At 38.8% G+C, this 21,900-nt stretch overlaps 1 protein-coding gene and 1 non-coding gene across 3 annotated transcripts; one reads left to right on the top strand and one right to left on the bottom strand.

Annotated features, from left to right (window-relative positions):
• Window positions 1–324: 324 nt before the first annotated feature.
• Window positions 325–16,216, top strand: LOC146483443 (uncharacterized). 2 transcript variants are annotated; one of them, XM_085105620.1, is made up of 3 exons: window positions 325–361; window positions 9,425–13,781; window positions 14,442–16,216. In XM_085105620.1, the coding sequence occupies exon 2, from the start codon at window positions 9,436–9,438 to the stop codon at window positions 13,777–13,779; it is 4,344 nt and encodes a 1,447-aa protein (XP_084961746.1). In that variant the 5' UTR covers window positions 325–361; window positions 9,425–9,435; the 3' UTR covers window positions 13,780–13,781; window positions 14,442–16,216. The 2 variants fall into 2 exon arrangements, with proteins under 2 accessions (XP_084961746.1, XP_084961745.1); XM_085105619.1 differs by lacking the exon at window positions 325–361 and adding an exon at window positions 2,903–2,997.
• A 5,217-nt stretch (window positions 16,217–21,433) lies between these two features.
• On the bottom strand, window positions 21,434–21,506 carry Trnak-cuu (transfer RNA lysine (anticodon CUU)). Its single transcript has one exon. It is a non-coding gene; the product is annotated as a tRNA-Lys (tRNA).
• Window positions 21,507–21,900: the final 394 nt, after the last annotated feature.

Below are 21,900 nucleotides of genomic sequence, written 5' to 3'. Positions count from 1 at the left end.
TAAGACATCGGCCTACCTTCATAACCACCACAGAGTTTGCACTTTGTAATCAGGTCCCTTTAAGGGCACCAAGCTGTCCCAAGGGAGGGTTGCAGAAACGTTATACTATATCTATTGTCAGGTTCCCGATCCGTCTTTGGGGAGCCGAAACCATCCGTTTTGGGTGGTTTTGTGCCAAAGTGGCGAGTTTGTGGGATCACCACCAGGGACCAGTTCGTTTGCGAGTTTTACGTGCATCATTTTCGAGCATTGCGCATTTTTTCAAGTTTAAGGCGTCTTTTGTTTTCGACGCGTGCACCTTTTTCTTTCCACCACGTACCGTGCGTATTCCGATGATTGCGAACTGCGACGATTTGTGACTGTAAGTGGCGTCGTGATAAGTTTAGGATGTTTTAAAAGTTTGTTGTATTTATGCCAGTCAAGTATAGAACGACGTCACCCAACCAGAAAATTTAAGGAAAGTACTTCAAATGTTGTCTCCTGTGTTCCAAGATCGTTTTGTGCCCTTTGAAAGACATATTTGTGTAAGCTATTAGAAATACAGATTGATCTGTTTGGATGCTTTAGATGAAATTTTAGGTTGCAAAAAAATTTCAGGAAAGAATATTTTATTGTCCAAATTTACTAGTTACGAAATGAGCTGATCTTTTTACCCCTTCTTAATGACATATTTTCTCCCTACGAAAAGGACAAGAATTAGTTTTCGAGTATTACGAAACTTTGAGCTGATAGTTTGCCGAAGATAGCTTTAGATTTTGTGTACAATTAAATCCGAGTTTGTGCGGCGATCAAAGCCAGCACAACAGATATCCACCGAAATGAACCGTTGGGTGCCGGCTTTGATGAAACTATAACATTCATTCTACTGACAACAATTAACAACACAGTCGTGTCAAAATCTTTCATTTGTTTTCACTGCGAACTTCTGTTTGCTTGCGTAATCTCGAAATGTCTGTTGAGCCCTTGTTACGAATAAAATCCATATAGAGGGTCTGGGATACGACCCAACAATTCATTTTTGTGGAAATATGTTTGGAAGCAGTAAATCAACTCAGAACTCCTGATTTAGTGTTAAAGAAAATCTAAAGTTTTCTTCGGGAAAATACCAGCCTAAAATTACATTCTACTGTAAAACTTATTCCTTTCGTTTTCGAAGGAGTAAATATGCCGTAAACAAAACAAAAAAGGTCGGCTAGCATTTTCATGAAGCAAACAGCTGCTAGTAAATCCGGAAAATAAGATTTTACTAAATTTTCTTGTTGGGTGCCCCTGAGAGGGAATTAGTGGGTTTGATCAAAGCACCACTTATTTTAGTTACAGAACGGATGAAATAAGAACATTGAATAGTACGGAACTTCACTTTGTTTGATAAGAAAATTTTGAAATCTAAAGGAGAGAATAGCAACAAACTTATCAACCTTTGTGTGGCGAAACACACAGTGATGGAATTCAACAGAACTTTAGCAAAAGGGTCACAAAGGATACACATTTCTATATCTCTTTTTAATTTTATTCCTTTCACCCCGCGCATGACAGTTTGCTAAATTTACACATGTCCGTGTGTTCCGGTTGCGAAAGTTTCTGTTTCTGCTTAAGCTTATTCTTCAGTTTTGGCCTTTCTTTCACTGATCTCATATGGGACAAGAACATATTCACTCTGTTCGATAATCACTGTCGCATTGTTTGCTTATATTTATTATTATTTTATACCCCAAACAGAGCTCAGCAGACAATTTTTCGAGTTCAAAACTCTGTTGAAAATTTAAGGCATGAAAACGTAGTCTAACGTACTTAAACTCACCCCTCCGTCTTTGTATTCCAAACTACGGTTTCTTAGTTACTCGTAAATTTTGACTTTTAGGACAGTTGATTGAAGAATTGTATAAAATGTAGGCATTGAGAGTTCTGTATATTATGCCACCTATATAAATTTCCTCGTATTTGACAATGATGACATGAAGTCTTCGAAACGTCGTATAACTTTTTATCGTTAATTTCAGTTCCTTTTAGCATGTTTATCAAAATGAAAATCATCCTTATTGAAGCCGGAAAAAGCGTCTGCTATGACAGGCTAAGCATTTTCTCATAGCTCCATGGTACACTGAATGTTCGTCGTCCGTAGTCAACAGATATCCTGCGATACATGCAATTTCGTGTGTTGGGGAAAAAAATGGCAAAATGAAGATCGTCTCGAGCGTTTTTGAAATATAACTGTGCTTTGTTATCAATGTGTTGAATAATCTTGCGGAATACCCCCGCGATTTTAGCCAACTCGGCCTACGGCCATGTTAGCTAAGTATCGGGATAATTGATAAGTAACTGTCGAAATTTCCGCCCACCGATTGGCTCCTAGCTAGTCTATAAAGGGTATAGATAATAAGATGACGTCAGATGTATGCGCGCGCTCTCTAAACGGAAAATTAAGCCAATTCCGCTCGTACTTTAACCATGTCTTCGTAAAAGGGAAATCGACGACAGTTTTTTTTATAGTCTATACTCTTATAGACCATAAAATAACGCCATAAAATGTTCAAATTTGGCAGTGAAACCACTCGCCTGCGCCCGGCTGGAGATTCCACTTGAGTTTGGAACATTTTGTGACGTCACTTTATGGTCTATGACAACCTCGTTCCCAGGGTCTCTCCTCTTCGCGTCCCAAGGACGTAAAGAGGAGAGATCCAGCTCTCCAGTTTTCGCTTCTGGATGTTTTGTTTTCAAGTTTTAGGTGCAACCGTTAGGTTTTTTACATGTTTTTAGTTTATCGTTTGCTAGCGTTGGCTCTTTTGATCATGATATTCGAGTTTTTAGATGCATCATTTTCGAGCCTTGGGTGTTTCGTTTTCGAGATTTACGTGTATCATTTTCGAGTATTGCGTATTTTTTCAAGTTTAAGGCGTCTTTTGTTTTCGACGCGTGCACCTTTTTCTCTCCACCACGTACCGTGTGTATTCCGATGATTGCAAACTGCGACGATTTGTGACTGTCAGTGGCGTCGTGGTAAGTTTAAGATGTTTTAAAAGCTTGTTGTATTTATGCCAGATAAGGGTTTAGAACGGGTCACCCAACGAGAACATTCAAGGAAAAGACTTCAAATGCATGCTGTCCCCTATGTTCCCAGATCGTTTTTTTTTTTTTTTTTTTTTGCTCTTTGAAAAACATATTTGTGTAAGATATTACAAATACAGATTGATCTGTTCCGATGCTTTAGCTGAAATTTTAAGTTGCAAAAAAGTTTAAAGATAGGATATTTTATTGTCCAAATTTACTTGCTACGAAATAAGCTAATCTTTTTACGCCTTCTTAATGACATAATTGCTCCCCACGAAAAGGACAGGAATTAGTTTTCTTGTATTACGAAATTTTGAGCTGACAGTTTGCCGAAGACAGCTTTAGATTTTGTGTAGGACTAAAATCTGAGTTTGTAAGGCGATCAAAGCGATCAGAACAGATATCCACCGAAGTGAACCGTTGAGTGCCGCCCATGATGAAACTATAATATTCATTCGACTGACAACAAATAACAACTTAACACAGCTGTGTCAAAAATGTTTCATTTGTTTTCCCTGCGAAGGACTTTTTGTTTATCTCGATATGTCTGTTGGGCCCTCGTTACAAACAAAGTCCATAAATAAAAAGGGTCCGTGAGGCGACCCAACAATTTATTTTTGTGGAAATATGTTTGGAAGCCGTAAATTACCTCAGAACTCCTGATTTAGTGTTAAAGAAAATCTAAAGTTTTCTTCGTGAAAATACCAGCTCAAAATTACATTCTACTGTAGAACTTATTTCTTTCGTTTTCGAAGGGGCATAAACAACACAAACAAAGTCGGCTAGCATTTTCATGAAGCAAACAGCCGGAAAATAAAATTTTACTAAATTTTCTCGTTGGGTGCCCTTGAGAGGGAATTAGTGGGTTTGATCAAAGCACCACTTATTTTAGTTACAGAACGGATGAAATAAGAACTTGAATACTACGGAACTTCACTTTATTTGATAAGAAAATTTTGAAATCTAAAAGAAAGAATAGCAACAGAATTATCAACCTTTGTGTGGCAAAACACATGGTAATGGAATTCAACAGAACTTTAGCAAAAGGGTCACAAAGGATAGATGTTTCCTCATCTTTTTAAAATATATTCCTTTCACCCCGCGCATGACAGTTTGCTAAATTTACACATGTCCGTGTGTTCCGGTTGCGAAAGTTTCGTTTTCCGCTCAAGCTTATTCTTCAGTTTCGGCCTTTCTTTCACTGATATCATATGGAACAAGAACATATTCACTCTGTTCGATAATCACTGTCGCATTGTTCGCTTATATTTATTATTATTTTATATCCCGAACAGAGCTCAGCAGGCAATTTTTCGAGTTCAAAACTCTGTTGAAAATTTAAGGCATGAAAACGTTGTCTAGCGTACTTAAACTCACCCCTCCGTCTTTGTATTTCAAACTATGGTTTCTTAGTTACTCGTAAATGTTGACTTTTAGGACAGTTGTTTGAAGAATTGAAAAAAATGTAGGCATTGTTTGAAAACAAATACAATAGATCAATCAGTTAAGTGGTACGACTCTCGGCTAAAAAGTTTGATCTGATTTAATTTCTCCTTACAATATCAATACCAGATCAAACATGCAGGTAATAAGAAGACACGAACTGATCACCAAAAATAGCAACAAACAAGTGTAAAGCATTTGGGAGAATATACATGTTGATACTGAGGGTTGAAAAATATCCTGTCGTTTTCTTGTGTTATTCAAAAATGTCTATTTAGCCCTCGTTACGAAAATCTGGAATCTGTTAAGAGGGCGTTTGTGGGATCGATCAAATCGCGGCATGTTTTTGTTATAGAATGATGAAATAAGTAAAATCAAGAGATCTGAAGGAGAAAAAGCAATAGAATTATTAACCTTTTGTTTGACTGAGCGGAAAATGCAGTGAAATCAGCAAGGTAGTCCTGGAGTGGATGACTTACAAAAAAGAGAAAGACAAAGTCGTTGTATTACTGGAGCCACCGGTCGCAACGTACGATAACTACTAACCGGCTAATAACCTCAGTTATCTGGGGTAAAAATATACAGGGATTATTTGTTTGTAGGCATTAACTGTTCCGTAAAGCAGACAGTTTTTCGCCAGCAAAGATCTGTAACAGAAACTGTGAGTTAGAAGAAACAGATGTTAAATTTCCAAGGAAAATTATTCTTACATTTCAAACCAAACAGAGGGAAGGCCCCATATGTAGTGTGTTGAATTTTTAGTCTTTCTGGCCTCGCTTTGCACGTCTAGTATTGTGTTGTGCGTAACCCATTGAACTGCAAAATACTCTTCAAAATTCTTAAAGTTTTCAAATAACTTCTTTCTATTTTCATCTGCCAATTTCATTGCACTGCAGGGGCGTAACCGGGATTTTTTTATTTTTGACAGAAGGTGTAATTATAATCAGTCGACATTCTTTTAATGGGGGATCAGGGGGACTACTAAACAAGAGATATTTGGAAAAGCAAGTTTTACAATGAGGGAATTTTGGTATTTTTTAAATAGACGACTCGAGTGTTGAGTTCTGAGTAATATCAATTGATGATGTTAGTCACGTGGCACATTTCATCCAATTGTAGGCAAGCAAAACTAATTGATGGATCATAAGTTATTTCATTCAGAAACTATAGAGGGTAAGCACCAATAAAAAACGTGTAGACGATAGAAAGAACTTAAAAATCACAGAGTCAATAGAAAACACGATACAGCAGCTGAAAAAAAAACGGTAAAACTAAAATAAAGATAAACCATTATCTGCACCGCAAGAAGGATGCTCCAAACGGGAAAAGAGGCGGAACTTTAATACAGGCTTTAAGTTTACAAAATCCTACAAGCTTTCGTTGATAAAATTCCGCTTTCTAAAACTTTCTTCAGCTTTAAGTTGCAGCTGAAAGAATCCGAACAGTCCGGGTATAAGCTTACACAAATATGGTTTATAAAAACTAAAAGAGTACGGAGCGATCTGGGAACGCAGAGTTGACATTAAATATATTTTGATTAAATGTTCTCGTGGAGTGCCCCTGTTGTAATAATATATATATATATATATATATATATATATATATATATATATATATATATATATATATATATATATATTTAGCTAAGCCTAAAAGCGGAGCTCCACGATAGAAGTCTGCTTATTGTATGCACGTAATAACCTTATAAGTTCCTCATCAATTCTGCAGTTATATAGTACATTTTTAATGCATATGCAGCTAACTGCTCATCAACAATAACAATGTAACACAGAGGGCAAAATTACTGAATGCTGATTTGTTGTAACAGAGGGCAGTTTTTCGTAATTTTCCTTTTACCGAGGGCAAAATTACTTACTGCTGATTGGTCGAGCAGCGAAAATTCTCGCTCCTGATTGGCTGAGCACGACAGATTTTACATTTTGTTGGTTTCTGCATTTTGAGTCCAAAAAAACAAGTTCTTTGAGGTTCTTTCGAAGTTAAACTCTTTAAGCCGGGTTCTTTGTACCAAAAATACATGGAAATCAAGTGCTGCAGCTAGGAAGGAAATTCCTAAAGGTTAATTTTGGTGTCTCTCACATGAAAAAGCAAAACATTATTTGTGTCAAAAGCTAAAGACTTGGATCGGATTGATTTTATTTTGCTTGGTTGAGAAACTGAAATCAGTCATGGCGTCCAAGTGCTTTCAACGAACGATAACTGAGCATGAAAGTGTCATTTTAATGGGAGGAAGGAGCAGGAAGAATTACTCCGCAAGTTCCTTCTTTGGATCCATCGTTTGCTATTTTTATCGATCTATGTTCGTGTGATTTCCAAGCGGTAGGAAGCTTCACAGCGCAGGTGAACAATTAATTATTGATGCCTAACATTTGATTTATCGTTGTTAGTTTGCTCCTGAATTAAACTTGTATTCTCTCTTAATTACATGTGTATAATGGGAACTGTTCTCGTCGGTTTTGTTTGTTTTGTACGCTACGAAAAAATTAAATAATTTTTTGGTTTGCTTGCGCCTTCGATGAGTGTTTTACTGGCTGTTTTACGAAGTTCCTTGATAGTTTTAGGAAGATTTTGCCCTCTGTGTTATAAAAGCGGAATTTAAATGGCTCAAAATGATATTTTTTGTTTTTATTATAATCTGTTTTTAGTTTTTAAGATGATCGAGGCAAAACGGTTTGTGAACAGCCAACGCGCGCTACCGGCACTGTCATTATCTAGTAAATTTTGCTTATCAAGAAGGCCGTACGCTATAAACCTCAGAGAAAATGGATACACTAACCAAAAAACACACTTCAAACATATCTTTGAGTAATAAATCAAAAAAACAATGTGATAATTCACAGCAATAAGTACAGAAATAAACTAAACAACGATCTTTGAAAAATTCACAAAAAACAAGCGAATGAATGTTTTGCGTAAACTTTGTTTTGATGAAAATGAAATCACACTTTTTATTAATTTTACATTCGCTTTTAACGTTCTTTGAAAAGACTTTCAGTGAAAATTACTCACACATCTTAATCTTTGCGGTTATATCCTACTGTTTTAAGTATTTTTGTTTGTTCTCTGTCAAGATTGTCAGAAATAAATGCTGAAATCAGGAAATATAAGACTTATGCGAGAAAAACTTGTCAGTAGTTTATGCCAACGATACAATGTTGGGAGACGCTTGTTTGACTGACTATTTTAGCTCAGAATCAATTTTTTTTAAATGAAGCAAAAAGGGATGAGATTAGAAAATAAAACTCCAAGGGAAATAACGAACATGGACCGAAAAATTAGCTCAAAAGGCTGCTCTGAGGTTAAACAAGTTGCAGTGTCAACACTACAAGAAAAAAATATCTTGCAAAAACAGCAAAGTGTTGTCAACAAAAGCACATGAATATACTCGCCTCTTTGGAGAATAACCAGTCCTTTTATTCGATTGCTGATTTTTTCGTTCGTTTACAACATTAAGTTTCACTTCAAGAGGAAAAATCCATCGCATCTTAATTTCATTTCATCGCGCCGGATTAGAGTAAAATAATTTCTCTTCAAGATTCGGCCGCTGTTTATGAAGTGCCGCCTCTAAAAGCTGCTAAAAGAATCGATTTGTTTCTCCCGCCACGGTCCCCCTTGCTCTTTCTCCCGCTGTTTGACGGCAAAATTGGACGTGATCAGAAAATAAAACTCCAAAGGAAATAGTCAACATGGACCGAAAAAATGAGCTCAAAATACTGTTCTGAAGTTACCAGTATAAGCTTAAGCTTACGTTAAACGGCGTGTCAAAACTACAAGAAAACAATTTCTTGCAAACCAGCAAACTAGCAAAGTTTTATCAACAAAATTGCAAGAATGTACTCGCCCTTCTGAGAATAACCAGTCTCTTTATTCCATTGCTGATTTTTCCGTTCCTTTTACAGCGTTAAGTGAGCGAAACGTTTCACTTAAAGAGGAAAAATCCAACGTTTCTTGGCGCTGGATCGGAGTAAAATGATTTCACTTCCAGATTGTGATGATGTGCCAGTCGATTTGTTTCTCCCGCCGCTAGTTGCCTTGCTCTTTCTCCTGCTTTTGGTCTCATATAAAAATTGACTTTGTATCTTGTCGTCTTCAAAATTATTTTTGTTTTGTTTTGTTTTTTTCGCAAACGCAGTTGGCGATGCAACTTCCCGCCAAACAAACGCGGCCGGCAGCGCAGTTTCCCGCCCAAAAACAACCCGCGTTACAGCACATACGCTCATTTATGTAATGTGAAATGAGACACTCAAACCCTGTGCCACAACACGGGATTTTTCCGGCACCCTTTCCTGTTCTTTCTCTCTTTGTTGGTCACTCATTTTTCGCCTGTTTGCTACCGCTCTCAATCGCTCTCTTTGACGTCGAACTTCGCTTCTTCGTCGCCTATTTTCTCGATCTCTTTCTATCTCCCTTTCTTTGCTTTACATGTTTGTAGACTTATTCATAAATTGAGTTTGTGTTTTGTCGTACACGTCATCTTCAAAATTATTATTATTATTTTTTTCTCAAACGCAGTTGGCGATGCAATTTCCTGCCAAACAAACGTGGCCGGCAGCGCAGTTGGCCATGCATTTTCCCGCCGAAAAAAACCTGATTTGCATCACAAGGTTTGAGTGTCTCATTTCATGTTGGCTTACATGGAGTAGCGTACGTACGGGCGGTAGGTCGGTCGGACGGAAGTGACGTCATAACCAAACCAAAATTTCTCGCACTGATAGGTTTACCAAAATCTCTAAGCTATGGGGCTGGCGCGCGCGCGAGCTCCGCTATAAATGTATTTTATGTTCACTAAAACTGGCGTCCTTACCAGTTACTAGCAGTTTTTTGAAAACACGGTGGCCACTCACCACAGGTTTGCCAGTATAACAGTAAACAGCCCCAGACTACTGTGCTTTTGTTTTATTTCAATGGTTTCTAGTTAAGACCGTCATGAACAACACAGAGGAAATTATCCAGACGATCTTTATTGGTACATGCGTTGCCACATTTCTTCGAAACACAAGTCGATTTCTACAAGCTATTAAGTTGTGCAAGGAATGTTTGATTCTGGTAAACAACAAAGGCCTGGAAAAAGAAAAGGAATTTGGTGAATTCGCATACACATGGATATACTTCTCATTGTTTGAAACGTACAGCCTTCTTAACGATCACACAAGTGTGAGAGAATGTGGCAGGAAGCTGTTAGACGTTCTGCGCGGATGTGGCGAGAAATCCCAAGAAAGCAGAGTAACCTATAAACTGGCAAAATTATACCACCTTCAAAGTAAATATCAAGAAGCCATAAGGCTTTATAAGAAAGCGCTAAGCATCATGATGAAAATAGGCGAAAGGAAAGGACAATCCGCGTGTTATGGAAACCTGGGAAATGTGTATGAATCTCTCGGTGAATATGGAAAGGCCGAAACAAACCAGAAGAACGCACTTGTGATCACAAAAGAAATTGGCGACAAACAAGGAGAAGCTGCGTGTTGTAGGAACCTGGGAAATGTGTATCAATCTCTCGGTGAATATGGAAAGGCCAAAACATACTACGACAACGCACTTGTGATCACAAAAGAAAATGGTGACAAACAAGGAGAAGCTGTGTGTTATGGGAACCTGGGAACTGTGTATGAATCTCTCGGTGAATATGGAAAGGCCGAAACATACTACGACAACGCACTTGTGATCACAAAAGAAATTGATGACAAACAAGGAGAAGCTGTGTGTTATGGCAACCTGGGAACTGTGTATCAAATTTTCGGTGAATATGGAAAAGCTGAAACATACTACAACAACGCGCTTGTGATCATAAAAGAAATTCGTGACAAAAATGGAGAAGCTTGGTGTTATGGGAACCTGGGAACTGTGTATCAATCTCTCGGTGAATATGGAAAGGCCGAAACATACCAGAAGAAGGCACTTGTGATAAGAAAAGAAATTGGTGACAAAAATGGAGAAGCTGCCTCTTATGCGAACCTCGGAACTGTGTATAAATCTCTCGGTGAATATGGAAAGGCCGAAACATACCAGAAGAAGGCACTTGTGATAAGAAAAGAAATTGGTGACAAACATGGAGAAGCTGCCTCTTATGCGAACCTCGCAACTGTGTATGGATCTCTCGGTGAATATGAAAAGGCCGAAACATACCAGAAGAACGCACTTGTGATAAGAAAAGAAATTGGTGACAAACATGGAGAAGCTGCCTCTTATGCGAACCTCGGAACTGTGTATGAATCTCTCGGTGAATATGGAAAGGCCGAAACATACTACGACAACGCACTTGTGATCACAAAAGAAATTGATGACAAACAAGGAGAAGCTGTGTGTTATGGCAACCTGGGAACTGTGTATCAATTTTTCGGTGAATATGGAAAAGCTGAAACATACTACAACAACGCGCTTGTGATCATAAAAGAAATTCGTGACAAAAATGGAGAAGCTTTGTGTTATGGGAACCTGGGAACTGTGTATCAATCTCTCGGTGAATATGGAAAGGCCGAAACATATCAGAAGAAGGCACTTGTGATAAGAAAAGAAATTGGTGACAAAAATGGAGAAGCTGCATCTTATGCGAACCTCGGAACTGTGTATGAATCTCTCTGTGAATATGGAAAGGCCGAAACATACCAGAAGAACGCACTTGCGATCAGAAAAAAAATTGGTGACAAACAAGGAAAAGCAACGTGTTATGGGAACCTGGGAACTGTGTATAAATCTCTCTGTGAATATGGAAAGGCCGAAACATACTACAAGAACGCACTTGTGATCACAAAAGAAATTGGTGACAAAAAGGGAGAGGCCGCGTGCTATGGAAACCTGGGAACCGTCTATAAAGCTCTCGGTGAATATGGAAAGGCCGAAACATACCACAAGAATGCACTTGTGATCACAAAAGAAATTGGTGACAAACAAGGAGAAGCCGCGTGTTATGGGAACCTGGGAACTGTCTATCAATCTCTTGATGAATATGAAAAAGCCGAAATATACCAGAAGAACGCACTTGTGATTTCAAAAGAAATTGGTGACAAAAAGGGAGAGGCCGCGTGTTATCGCAACCTGGGAGCTATGTACCAATCTCTCGGTGAATATGGAAAGGCCGAGACATACCACAACATCACACTTGTCATCAGTAAAGAAATTGGTGATAAACGAAGAGAAGCCACGTGTTATGGGAACCTGGGAGTTGTGTATGAATCACTTGGTGAATGTGGAAAGGACGAAACATACTACAACAACGCACTTGTGATCAGAAAAGAAAGTGGTGACAAAAAAGGAGAAGCTGTGTGTTATTGGAACCTGGAGACAATGTACCAGTTTCTCGGTGAATATGGAAAGGCCGAAACATACCACAAGAAAGCACTTGTGAACAGAAAAGAAATTGGTGACAAACATGGAGAAGCTATGTGTTATGGGAACCTGGGAACTGTGTATGAATCTCTCGGTGAATATGGAAAGGCCGAAACATACCAGAAGAAAGCCCTTGTGATCGCAATAGAAATTGGTGACAAAAAGGGAGAGGCCGCGTGTTATGGGAACCTGGGGACTGTGTATAAATCTCTCGGTGAATATGGAAAGGCCGAAACATACCAGAAGAACGCGCTTGTGATCACAAAAGAAATTGGTGACAAATGTGGAGAAGCGGCAAGCTATATAAACTTAGGATCGTTGTTTTGTTCTCTTGGTAATTATGCTGAGGCTAAAGAGTATCACGAGAAATCACTTACATTGAGCAGAGAGATAAGACACGTAGCGTTAGAGGCTGCCGCGCAACTCAATCTTGCATACGACGTCATATCCGAAGGAGATTTAAGTTTACAAGATGATGTGTTTTCCAATCTCCTGGCATGCATTAACACGTGCGAGAAAATGCGAAGTTTTATTGGACGCCATGACCAATTCAAGATAAATCTTTTTGACAAGCACAGTCCGTCCTATCAATTACTCAGCGCAATGTATTGTCTTGTGGGAAATAAGAAAGAAGCCCTTTGTGTTTTAGAGCTTGGACGAGGCAGAGCGCTGGCAGACTTAATTTCGAGTCAGTATTCTGCTCAACAACAAATATCAGTCAATCCGCTGTCATGGCCTGATATTGAAAGGATCGTGAAAAAAGAAGATGACTGTAACTGTCTATACATTTCATATCGTCGTCAAGATATGTTTTTGTGGGTTCTTAAAGGAAACAAACCAACACTTTTCCGTAAGGTAGACGTCAACGAATGTTTTGTTCAAAAGGGAATGGATAGAAATGTTCAGGAAGTTTTCAGTGCCTTCAGAAGATTTAATGTCCTCCCACATGATCAACAGCACTACGAAGATCGATCGCTATTTTTTCCAAAAGTCGCCGACTCAGCAGATGAAGCATTGGAGGAAGGGTGCTCGGCAGCTTTTCGCCCAGTAGAGACCGAAGAAGAGGAAAACCTTCAACCCGTTCCAACCCTAGCCGAGTGTTACCAAATGATCATCGCTCCTGTGGCTAACTTTCTCGACAAACCTGAAATCGTGATTGTTCCTGATCGCACCTTGTACAAAGTTCCATTCGCAGCCTTAAAGGATGAAAGTGGGAAATACCTGTCACAGAATTACAGAATCCGCATTGTTCCTTCTTTGTCGACTCTCAGGCTCATTCAGGACAGTCCAGCAGATTATCACAGTCAGACCGGAGCACTGATAGTGGGCGATCCAGACGTTGGGGACGTGCTTTACAAGGGACGCCTTGAGAATCCTTGTCGCTTGCCCTCTGCAAGAAAGGAAGCGGAGATGATAGCAGAACTACTCGGAGCTGAGCCTTTGTTAGAGGAGAGAGCAACTAAACAAGCAGTTCTTCAGAGGATACCCTCTGTAAGTCTGATTCATTTTGCTGCTCACGGTCATGCCGAAAGAGGAGAAATTGCTCTTGCCCCTCAACGCCCCACTAACGCGACTCCATGCGAGAAAGACTACTTATTGACAATGGATGACATTTCACAAGTTCAATTGCGAGCAAAACTCGTAGTACTCAGCTGTTGTCACAGTGCACAAGGACATGTGAAAGCTGAGGGAGTTGTTGGAATCGCTCGGGCGTTCTTAGGATCCGGTGCACGCTCAGTGTTGGTAGCCCTGTGGGCCATACCAGACAAAGCAACAGAGCAGTTAATGAGTCGTTTCTACAAACACCTGGTTCGCGGGGAAAGTGCGAGTGAGTCTCTTCACCAGGCCATGAAGTGGATGAGAAGTAACGGCTATGCAGACTTGGGAAACTGGGCGCCTTTCACGCTGATTGGGGATAACGTGGCGTTTGATTTCGGAAAGTAAAGGTTAGTTTTATCTACGAGTTTTATCATTATGGGTGTTGAAAACTGTTCCATTTTCTTGGAAACACTTACGGTTCAGTGACAGGAGATCAAAAGGTACATTGTTATTGGACTTCTCTTATTCCGTGATTTATCAACCTTGTAATAGGATTAACAACAATTCTACCTTTATTGAGTTCACTTAAACTTTCATCAAGAACACAATTCCTCTTACACCGATTTGTAAACGACGTTCCGTTCATTCTGTTTTTGAGAGTTACATAAATGAAATACTACTAATTCAGCGCATTGGCTGAGATCTAAGAGGTCACTATAGAAATCTTTAACAAATACAGGGGGAGCGTGGTGGGAGGCGATAAACAATTGGATGTCCATTTTATAGAACGATTTTTAAAACGATTTAATCACAGTTCAAAGGTTACAGAACTATCGGAGTAAGCGGAGTAGTATTGTAACTAGCAGGCTCGCGATCCGGCGAAGTAACTGAAGTAGCGGTAGATAAGTTGACTATGAACCGATCGAAAAAGTTCTTTTCGAGCCCAACTTGAAGAAACACCTTTAATTCCCAAGCCCTCCAGTTTGGTAGTCATTCGCCAGAGCTTGTAATTATTTCCAATTTCTGATTTCAACACTAACCCTGAAATACGATTTTTTGTTTATCAGTTGCAGGTGTCTTGCCCAGGCCATCTGCCAAGGAGTGCCCGACAAAAAAGAACATTCTTTTGAAACAGGACGTCAGTAACTTGGACAGTAAACCAAAGTAGAATCACTTGGGCTGAAAGCATTGACTTATCACAGTTGTATTATATAGCGAGTTGGGCCTGTGAGCTTTTGTTGCAGTTTTCGTTGTCATGTCGGTCTCTTCAGATTCAACTGAATTAACAACAGAGAATCCTCACAACTTTTAGGGGTTTCAGCGTGGGAATTTAATTTGTTAGCATTTAGAGATCTCGAAATTAACACAGTCGAATTTTAGTGTAGTTATATCTTGTCAGGTATAGAATAAGGTAGACACTGTGCGTTTTCAAACTTACACCTGAATGTGTGACAAAACCAACTAACTTGTCAATCGTGTTGAACGTCTCGACAACAAAAGAATCAGGAGACGCTAGTTCCCATGCTTAGAGCGGTTTTTGATTGAGTATCGAAAGGAATTCGCGTGTACTTTACTATAATCTGTAATTGGTCAGCAAAACACGCACCACTTTCTCAGCCAATGAGAAAGCGAAACCAATCGTGACTTGCTCGCACGCGTTTCCCTGCGCTTGGCTCTGGTTATCAGTTTTTTTTTTCGTATTATTATTGGTGCATTACGCTGTTTACGTCTGCTGTGACTATTCATAGTGATCACTTACAGATATTTACTTTATCGTTAGTGGATTGACATTCCCACTACTTTTTGTTATTATCGAATATTTACAGTAATTTATTTTATAAAGGAGACAAATTTGAGGAGATTTTGTAGTTTAAAAGCGAAAGTATATTCACCCAGTCACTTTCGAATACAGGAAACATAACAGTGTTTTGTATTTATAAACAGTTGCAAAATCGAATGCTGTTTGATGACACAGATAACACAGTATTGTTCTTTATTATTCTCATTTTGTTTATTTCTTATTCCATTTGTTAAGCTCCTTCGGCTTTAATAATCGCATTTTAGTGCTTGAAATCTAAAATAATTAAACACCTCTCAGAGAGAAAAGACAGCCCGGGCAGGGGGACCCAACGAGGACACTGTAGTATAATACATAAAATGTTGTCTCCTGTGTCCCTAGATCGTTTTCTGACCATTTAAAGAATAAGACGCTTTGCAGAAATTTTCAGGGAATGGAATATTATTCTCCTAATTTTCTAGCTGTTGTTTGTTTTACGAAAATTGTAGTTGACCTTTTTTCGCATTTTAAACGATATATATGTCACTTCGAAAACGAAAGGAATTAGTTTCCAGAGGTACGAAATTTTGAGTTGACGTTTCTAATACGAAGAAAATTTTCAATCTTCTTCATAACTAAATCCGAATTTCTGAGGCGATTGAAGCCATTCGAACAGATATCCACGGAAATAAACCGCTGGGTGCCCCTGATCACCAAATGTCTATCGTCGCCGAAGACAATTATTTAAAACTCAGCTCTCTCATTCTCGAGAGCGCGTTAGTGATTTTGTTTTTGAACATTTTAAAACAGCTTGAATATGGAAAAGAGCTTTCAGCAAGCTTCCCTTAACATGGGAGGAAATATCGATATTTGACGATGATACATTTTACAGTGCGACGTGCCTTACCTTGGCACGTAACAAACCTTTTATACAAGTTAGCCAATCAGGATACGCGAATTTGATTAACGGTCACGCCTGCTTGCAAAGTCCAACAGGCAAGTGACACAACAATGAATTATTGAAAACATGTCGTTTTGTATTTTATGAACAAGGAGGAAGATATCCTGATTGGGTAACCTGTGAAAAACGTTTGTTGGGTGGCCACGGTAAGACGCGTCGCATTGTAATTAGGGAAGTCAGTAGCAAGTGTGCTTGCTGTCAAAGAGTTGCTATAAAGTAAGCACAAAAGTATCTTTCAATAATCTGTACAGGTGTTAAACTGATAATATTTTAATAAATATTTTTGGTAACTTTAAATGTCAAAGTCCTCTCATTCTTAAAATATTTCATTTTGATTTTCCATTCATATAGCATCCTGGCTAATCGGAAATAGCTGTAAGCTTTACTTTGTAATGCAGGCCGGTAGCCAGATCAAACTTGGGGAAAATGATTTGCGTAAAAAGGGCAAAACAAAAGATGCTCCTTTCCTTGAGCACATTTTTTTATCCTATCGTTTCTTCGTAGAAATTCCAATATTTGGAACCCTCCATCCGTAAAAAGCAAGTGCTTGCCGTGTGCATAGACAGGAACTCGAGGTCTCCACCCATAGGGAGCTGCCAATAGAACCAGTGTCTAAAAACGTCTTTTCGGTCAATTTTGGTTCCTCTCAATGGAGCAGAGACAAAGCACAAACGTACAAACGCTGATGAGGGGGTCGGAAAAGGTAGATGGTAAAAGTGAAACTTTAGTCAGGTCACCTAGCGTTGACTGGAGTCATCCAGGTGTGCAATTTCTGACTTCACACTCATCAGTTAGCTCCCCAATCCAGAAAGCGGTGCATTTCGGCTGTTTCGTATGGGGAGACACCAACGTTGTCTCAAATGAGATTTCCGGACACAATTTACATGGCATGGGTAATATTTCCTACTAAATTTACCCATGGGTTCACCTTAGATCAAGAAGACCCATTATATGCTAATAACCTCGCCTAGGAAGAAAGTAGATGTTCGAGTATCGGCCTGTGACGTAGAACAAATCAAATACCTGGGCGTCTTTATCGATGATTGTCTAAGATGGGATGCCCAGCTCCAGTACATTCATTAACAACAAAATAACAAAAAACATTGGAATTTTATATAAACTTAGATACTATGTCTCTATGAATACGCTTAAACAACTATACTATACGCTCATATATCCGTGTATAAATCACGGGTTAATGAGCTGGGGTACTGCATGCCAAACAAAATTAAAAAAGATAAAAATAAGCCATAATAACTACCTTCGCTGCATCTTCTTCGCAGACAAAAGAGAAATCACAACACCATACTTTACTCTATTAGAAATCTTTAAGCTAGAGAACATTTTTAAGTTGAAAAGTGGTTCCCTTGTGCATAAATTACAATACAATAAAAAAGAAACACCCCCTGCACTCCATGATCTTGTTTCCCTAGCTTCTGATATCCATAAATATAATACAAGATTTACCACTAGTCAAAACCTGTACAGAACATTTTCGAGAACTAATTATGGTTTAGCATGGCTTAGAGAAGTGGTATCACAAACCTGGGAAACAATTCCAATGGCAGTTAAGTGTCTGCCTTACAATGTTTTTAAGAAGAAATACAAACTTTTTCTACTAGATAACCAAACATTAATAATATATATAATTTAACGTATACTATATACTTATGTATTTGCTGTGAACACTTTTTTCCTTACAGATGAAATTTCCTCTCTCAAGCCTAATTTACCTAGCAGAGCTCTACAACCAGTGTTATAAATTCTACTTCCCCCCATTTTATTTGTAACTGCACAGAGGTAGTGGCCAGCACGAAAGCCTTGCTCCTTTGGCCACTTTGCACTTCTTCCCTAGAAGGTAAAATTACTTAAATGAATTGCTCTACATGTTTAATTTTTTCTTGCTATAAAATATATTGTATTTCGTTCGAATAACTAAATGTGAATAAAATTGAATTGAATTGAATTGAATAGTCATTTGTCTGGATACATAGAAAAGTCCAAGAAAGTTACGGGACACCATTAACATGGCTTGGGTAATATTTCTAACTAATTTCAACCGTTGGTTTTACGTTTACCAAAGTAATTTGTCTGGATCCTGCGAGAAGTCAACAGAAGTTAGAGGACATTGCTAGAGAGGCTTGGGACGGTGTTATTGCTAACTAATTTCACCCATGAGCTAACCTAGGTATTTCGTCTGGATCCAGCAAAAAGTTTACGGAACTCACCTTTCTAAGCTTTTATGGATTGGGTGATATTACTGACTAATTTCACTGATAGGTTCACTCTTACGATTAGTGCTTCGCTTGGATTTAGCAAAAAGTTCATGGATCTCACCGGCCGTAGCTTATTTGACGTGGGCTATATTTGTTACCAAGTTTGCCGATGGGTTTAACCTATTACTTCGTCTTGATCCAGTAAAAAGGCCATGCAAGTCACGGGCAATCGCTAGTATGGCTTGGGTGATATTGCTACCTAATTTTCTTATGGTTTAAGCTAGGTATTTCTTCTGGATCTAGCAAAACGTCCATGGAACTCACTGGTCATAGCTTAGATGGCTTGGGCTATATTCCTTACTAATTTTACCGATGGGTTCATCCCAGTTATTCGTATGGATGTTGTAAAAAGTCTAGCACTTTCACTGGACATGGTTATTATGGCTGGGGTGATATTCTTAACTAATTTGTCTGGATCCAGGGAAATTCCATGAAAGTTACAGGACATCGCTAGCATGGCTTGGGTGATATTGCAGGGTCGTAGCGAGGTACTGTTTATGGGATCAGGGATCAAAGGCCTGCATAGGGGTTTGATCAGGGATAACATCCCCAGGATCTGGAATCACAACCCGTGGGATCGGGATCAACAGTGTTTTTCGTGGAATCAGGAATCAGGCTGTCCTAGATAATAATAAAAATTACAAATGCGCTAGTCAGGCTTTTTCAGGGCTTTTTAAAGACTGATAGCACGTCCTGACATTTGATAACACCAGGAGTTATACATTCTTCAAACCATTCACCATTATCAAATGGTACTCTTTTATTGCCTTTTTCAAAGAAAAGCAGTGCTACTCACGTCCTGATCACTTACAGAAAATCCCAAGATATGGCATTAACACCGCAATGTTTAACATGTTTTCTCGGCTTATTAGCATTATTACACGTGTTGTGCTGGTCTTAGTAGTCCAGGCCGCGAACGCGATCGTGATCCCCAAGGCATCACCATTGTCTCGTCCACTGAGATAGATTCTTTTTGTATTAAGCCACGGCCAACCGCTTTTATTTACAATGCCCGGAAAAGGCTCCTTATTCCAATGCGTAATAAACGAAAAAATACATCGTGAATGCAAGGCTTTCCAGCTGCTAACCACTGTTGATAAGAGGAACCCGTGCCTCAGTTATATTTGGCATAACAAAAACAGAAGAAGTTAGTCTTCTCTGATTCTAATGCGCATCATTCGGTGAACGGTTTTAGTGCCGAAAGGCAAAGTAACTCACTCACTGGGAGGTGGCCAGGAAATGCAAGACGGATTTACAGTTCCTTTTCAGTCGCCATCAGGTTCTCGTTTAGGATTAGGGTTTAACTGAGGTTAGGGTTAGAGTTAGCGTTAGTTAGAATTAGGGTTAGGGCTAGGGTTAGCTAGGGTTAGTTAGGGTTAGGGTTTGCTAGGGTGAGGGTTATTAGGGTTAGGGGGTTAGGGTTAGGGTTTGCTAGGCTGAGGGTTAGTTAGGGTTAGATTTTGTTGCTCAGGCTCGTATAAAACTGAATCGATCAACGCTTAACGTTTTACATTTACGTAAGCCTTTCACACATTTCTTTCCATTTTATTTCTTTACGTAAAGCCAGTTAATTTATGGTCCGCACGCATGTAACATTTGCGCAACAGTAGAAACTCGTAGCTTTTGCTTATAATACACAAATGAGCGAGCTTGCTTACAGGCTTTTTTTTTTCCCCAGTGCTATTTCAGCTTTTTCTTGACAGAAGTTCTTTGTACTGATTTCTCCGTTTCAGTACGAGGTTGCCATTCTTCCCCGATATCTTCAAGTTAATACATTTCTCTCTTTTCAGCGAAGTGCACATCAGCATGTTTTACCTTTCTATTTTTGTGTTGTTTCCCTTCTTGGTTTTGTAATTTTTATATCTGAACTAGTAATCGGAAGGTCTTAGGTTCGACTCCTGAGGGAGGCACTCGAAATTTCTTTTTCAGAGTTTGCCTGTGTTATTACTGAATGATACATCATTCTCATTTAATTTTTATATTGTTTTTGCATGATGACTAAGGAAAACTTGTAACTCTTCACACAAACAAAAACATCACATTTAAATCATCAACAAGAACTTGCCTACTCATGTTGAGTACAAAAAAAAAACAAACCAACTTTTTTAAAATAAATTTTTAAAGGACCACCACGCTCTTGGCGATTCCTGTAGACATTTACAAATGAAGACACCTAAGGCAGCCCATGGGCTGCACATTTCCAGCATGTTCACGCTGGGGATTTTTTTAGTCAAAGTTTCTTCTCCTTAAGGTTTTATTGTACAAATCTCAATTTTTGCAGCCGGACAAAACAACGGTTTCTCTACAACTTGGCCGATGTGGATTTTTGAATTTTATTTTTTTTAACGGTAAAATGAAATTTTTTTGGCGCGAAATTTGTTTTTAGAGCTTCGACATCGTCAGTCACATTTTTTTAAATGCACATACCTTAAGGATTACAAAACTGAAAAAAAGATTTAAAATATATCTAAACTGAATCAAAAGTTTTGGGCTTCTGTAGTTTGAATTTTCCGCCATTTTGTTACTAAAAATAGCCTTAAATTGAACGCTTAACTTCCCAGAACTCTTGACTCCAATGAGTCATTCCAAAAAATTTTCAGATTTGTTATTCTCTTTTCATGTTGTTTGTTATGTAAGGAACAATTGTGTCGTAATTATAGCTCCAAAAAAAATTCCAGCCAAATTGATGACGTCATTTTCCCGTTAGATAAATGAAATTCAAGAATCCGAATCGGCCAAGTTGTAGAGCAAACACTGTTTTATCTGGTTGCAAAGTTTGAGGTTGCTACCACAAAACCCTAACGAGGAGAAACTTTTTGGCCGCACATGACTAAAAAATACCCAGCGTGAATTAATTATTTAGAAAAGCATCGTGATGTTCTCTATATTTACAGAAGTGAAGATCGCAGCAACTCCACCACGCCATGTACTTTTTGAACAGAGTCAACAAACGTCGCAAATACATGTACTCGAGATAAAGATACTGCATAAAAATGTTCTTTGTCTGTTGTTATACTAAGGATCATTTAACAAAAAGTTGAAATACGCCCAACGTGGGGCTCGAACCCACGACCCTGAGATTAAGAGTCTCATGCTCTACCGACTGAGCTAGCCAGGCGATGCTCATTTGTAGCTGAGTTTATCTCGATGTTCTACGTCAACCCTTCCTAAAAAATTACAACGTAAGAAGATTTGCGTCTTTGGCACTGGCGCCGCTATTCCCAAATGTTTTGGTAAAGAAATCTCCGTATCCAAAAACAGAAAGAAAGAAAAAAAAAAGCCGAACTTTTCTTTCCTACAAAATCGGTCGTTTCCCGATGTTTCTCCGTCAACCCGACTCACTTGCAATGATTTGTGGTTTAGAGAAAGTCGCCATGTTGGGTGTTTGAGAGGGTGGAGGTTATCTGTAGTATTTCTAAATTTGGTCATTTTCAAAGCCCCTAACAGCAACTGGAGGTGGAATAAATAGACTCTCACTATTTCATCGACGGTGTTGGTTGATTTGGTAATCT

This window comes from Pavona decussata, unplaced genomic scaffold (genome assembly GCF_977016875.1).
Source record: "Pavona decussata unplaced genomic scaffold, jaPavDecu1.1 SCAFFOLD_38, whole genome shotgun sequence".
Lineage (NCBI taxonomy): Eukaryota > Metazoa > Cnidaria > Anthozoa > Scleractinia > Agariciidae > Pavona > Pavona decussata.
This window is presented reverse-complemented; position numbering and strand designations above follow the sequence as displayed.

What these genes read in the sequence shown, in the direction of transcription:
- LOC146483443 (XM_085105620.1), top strand. Translation starts at nt 9,436, where the DNA reads ATGAACAACACAGAGGAAATTATCCAGACGATCTTTATTGGTACATGC.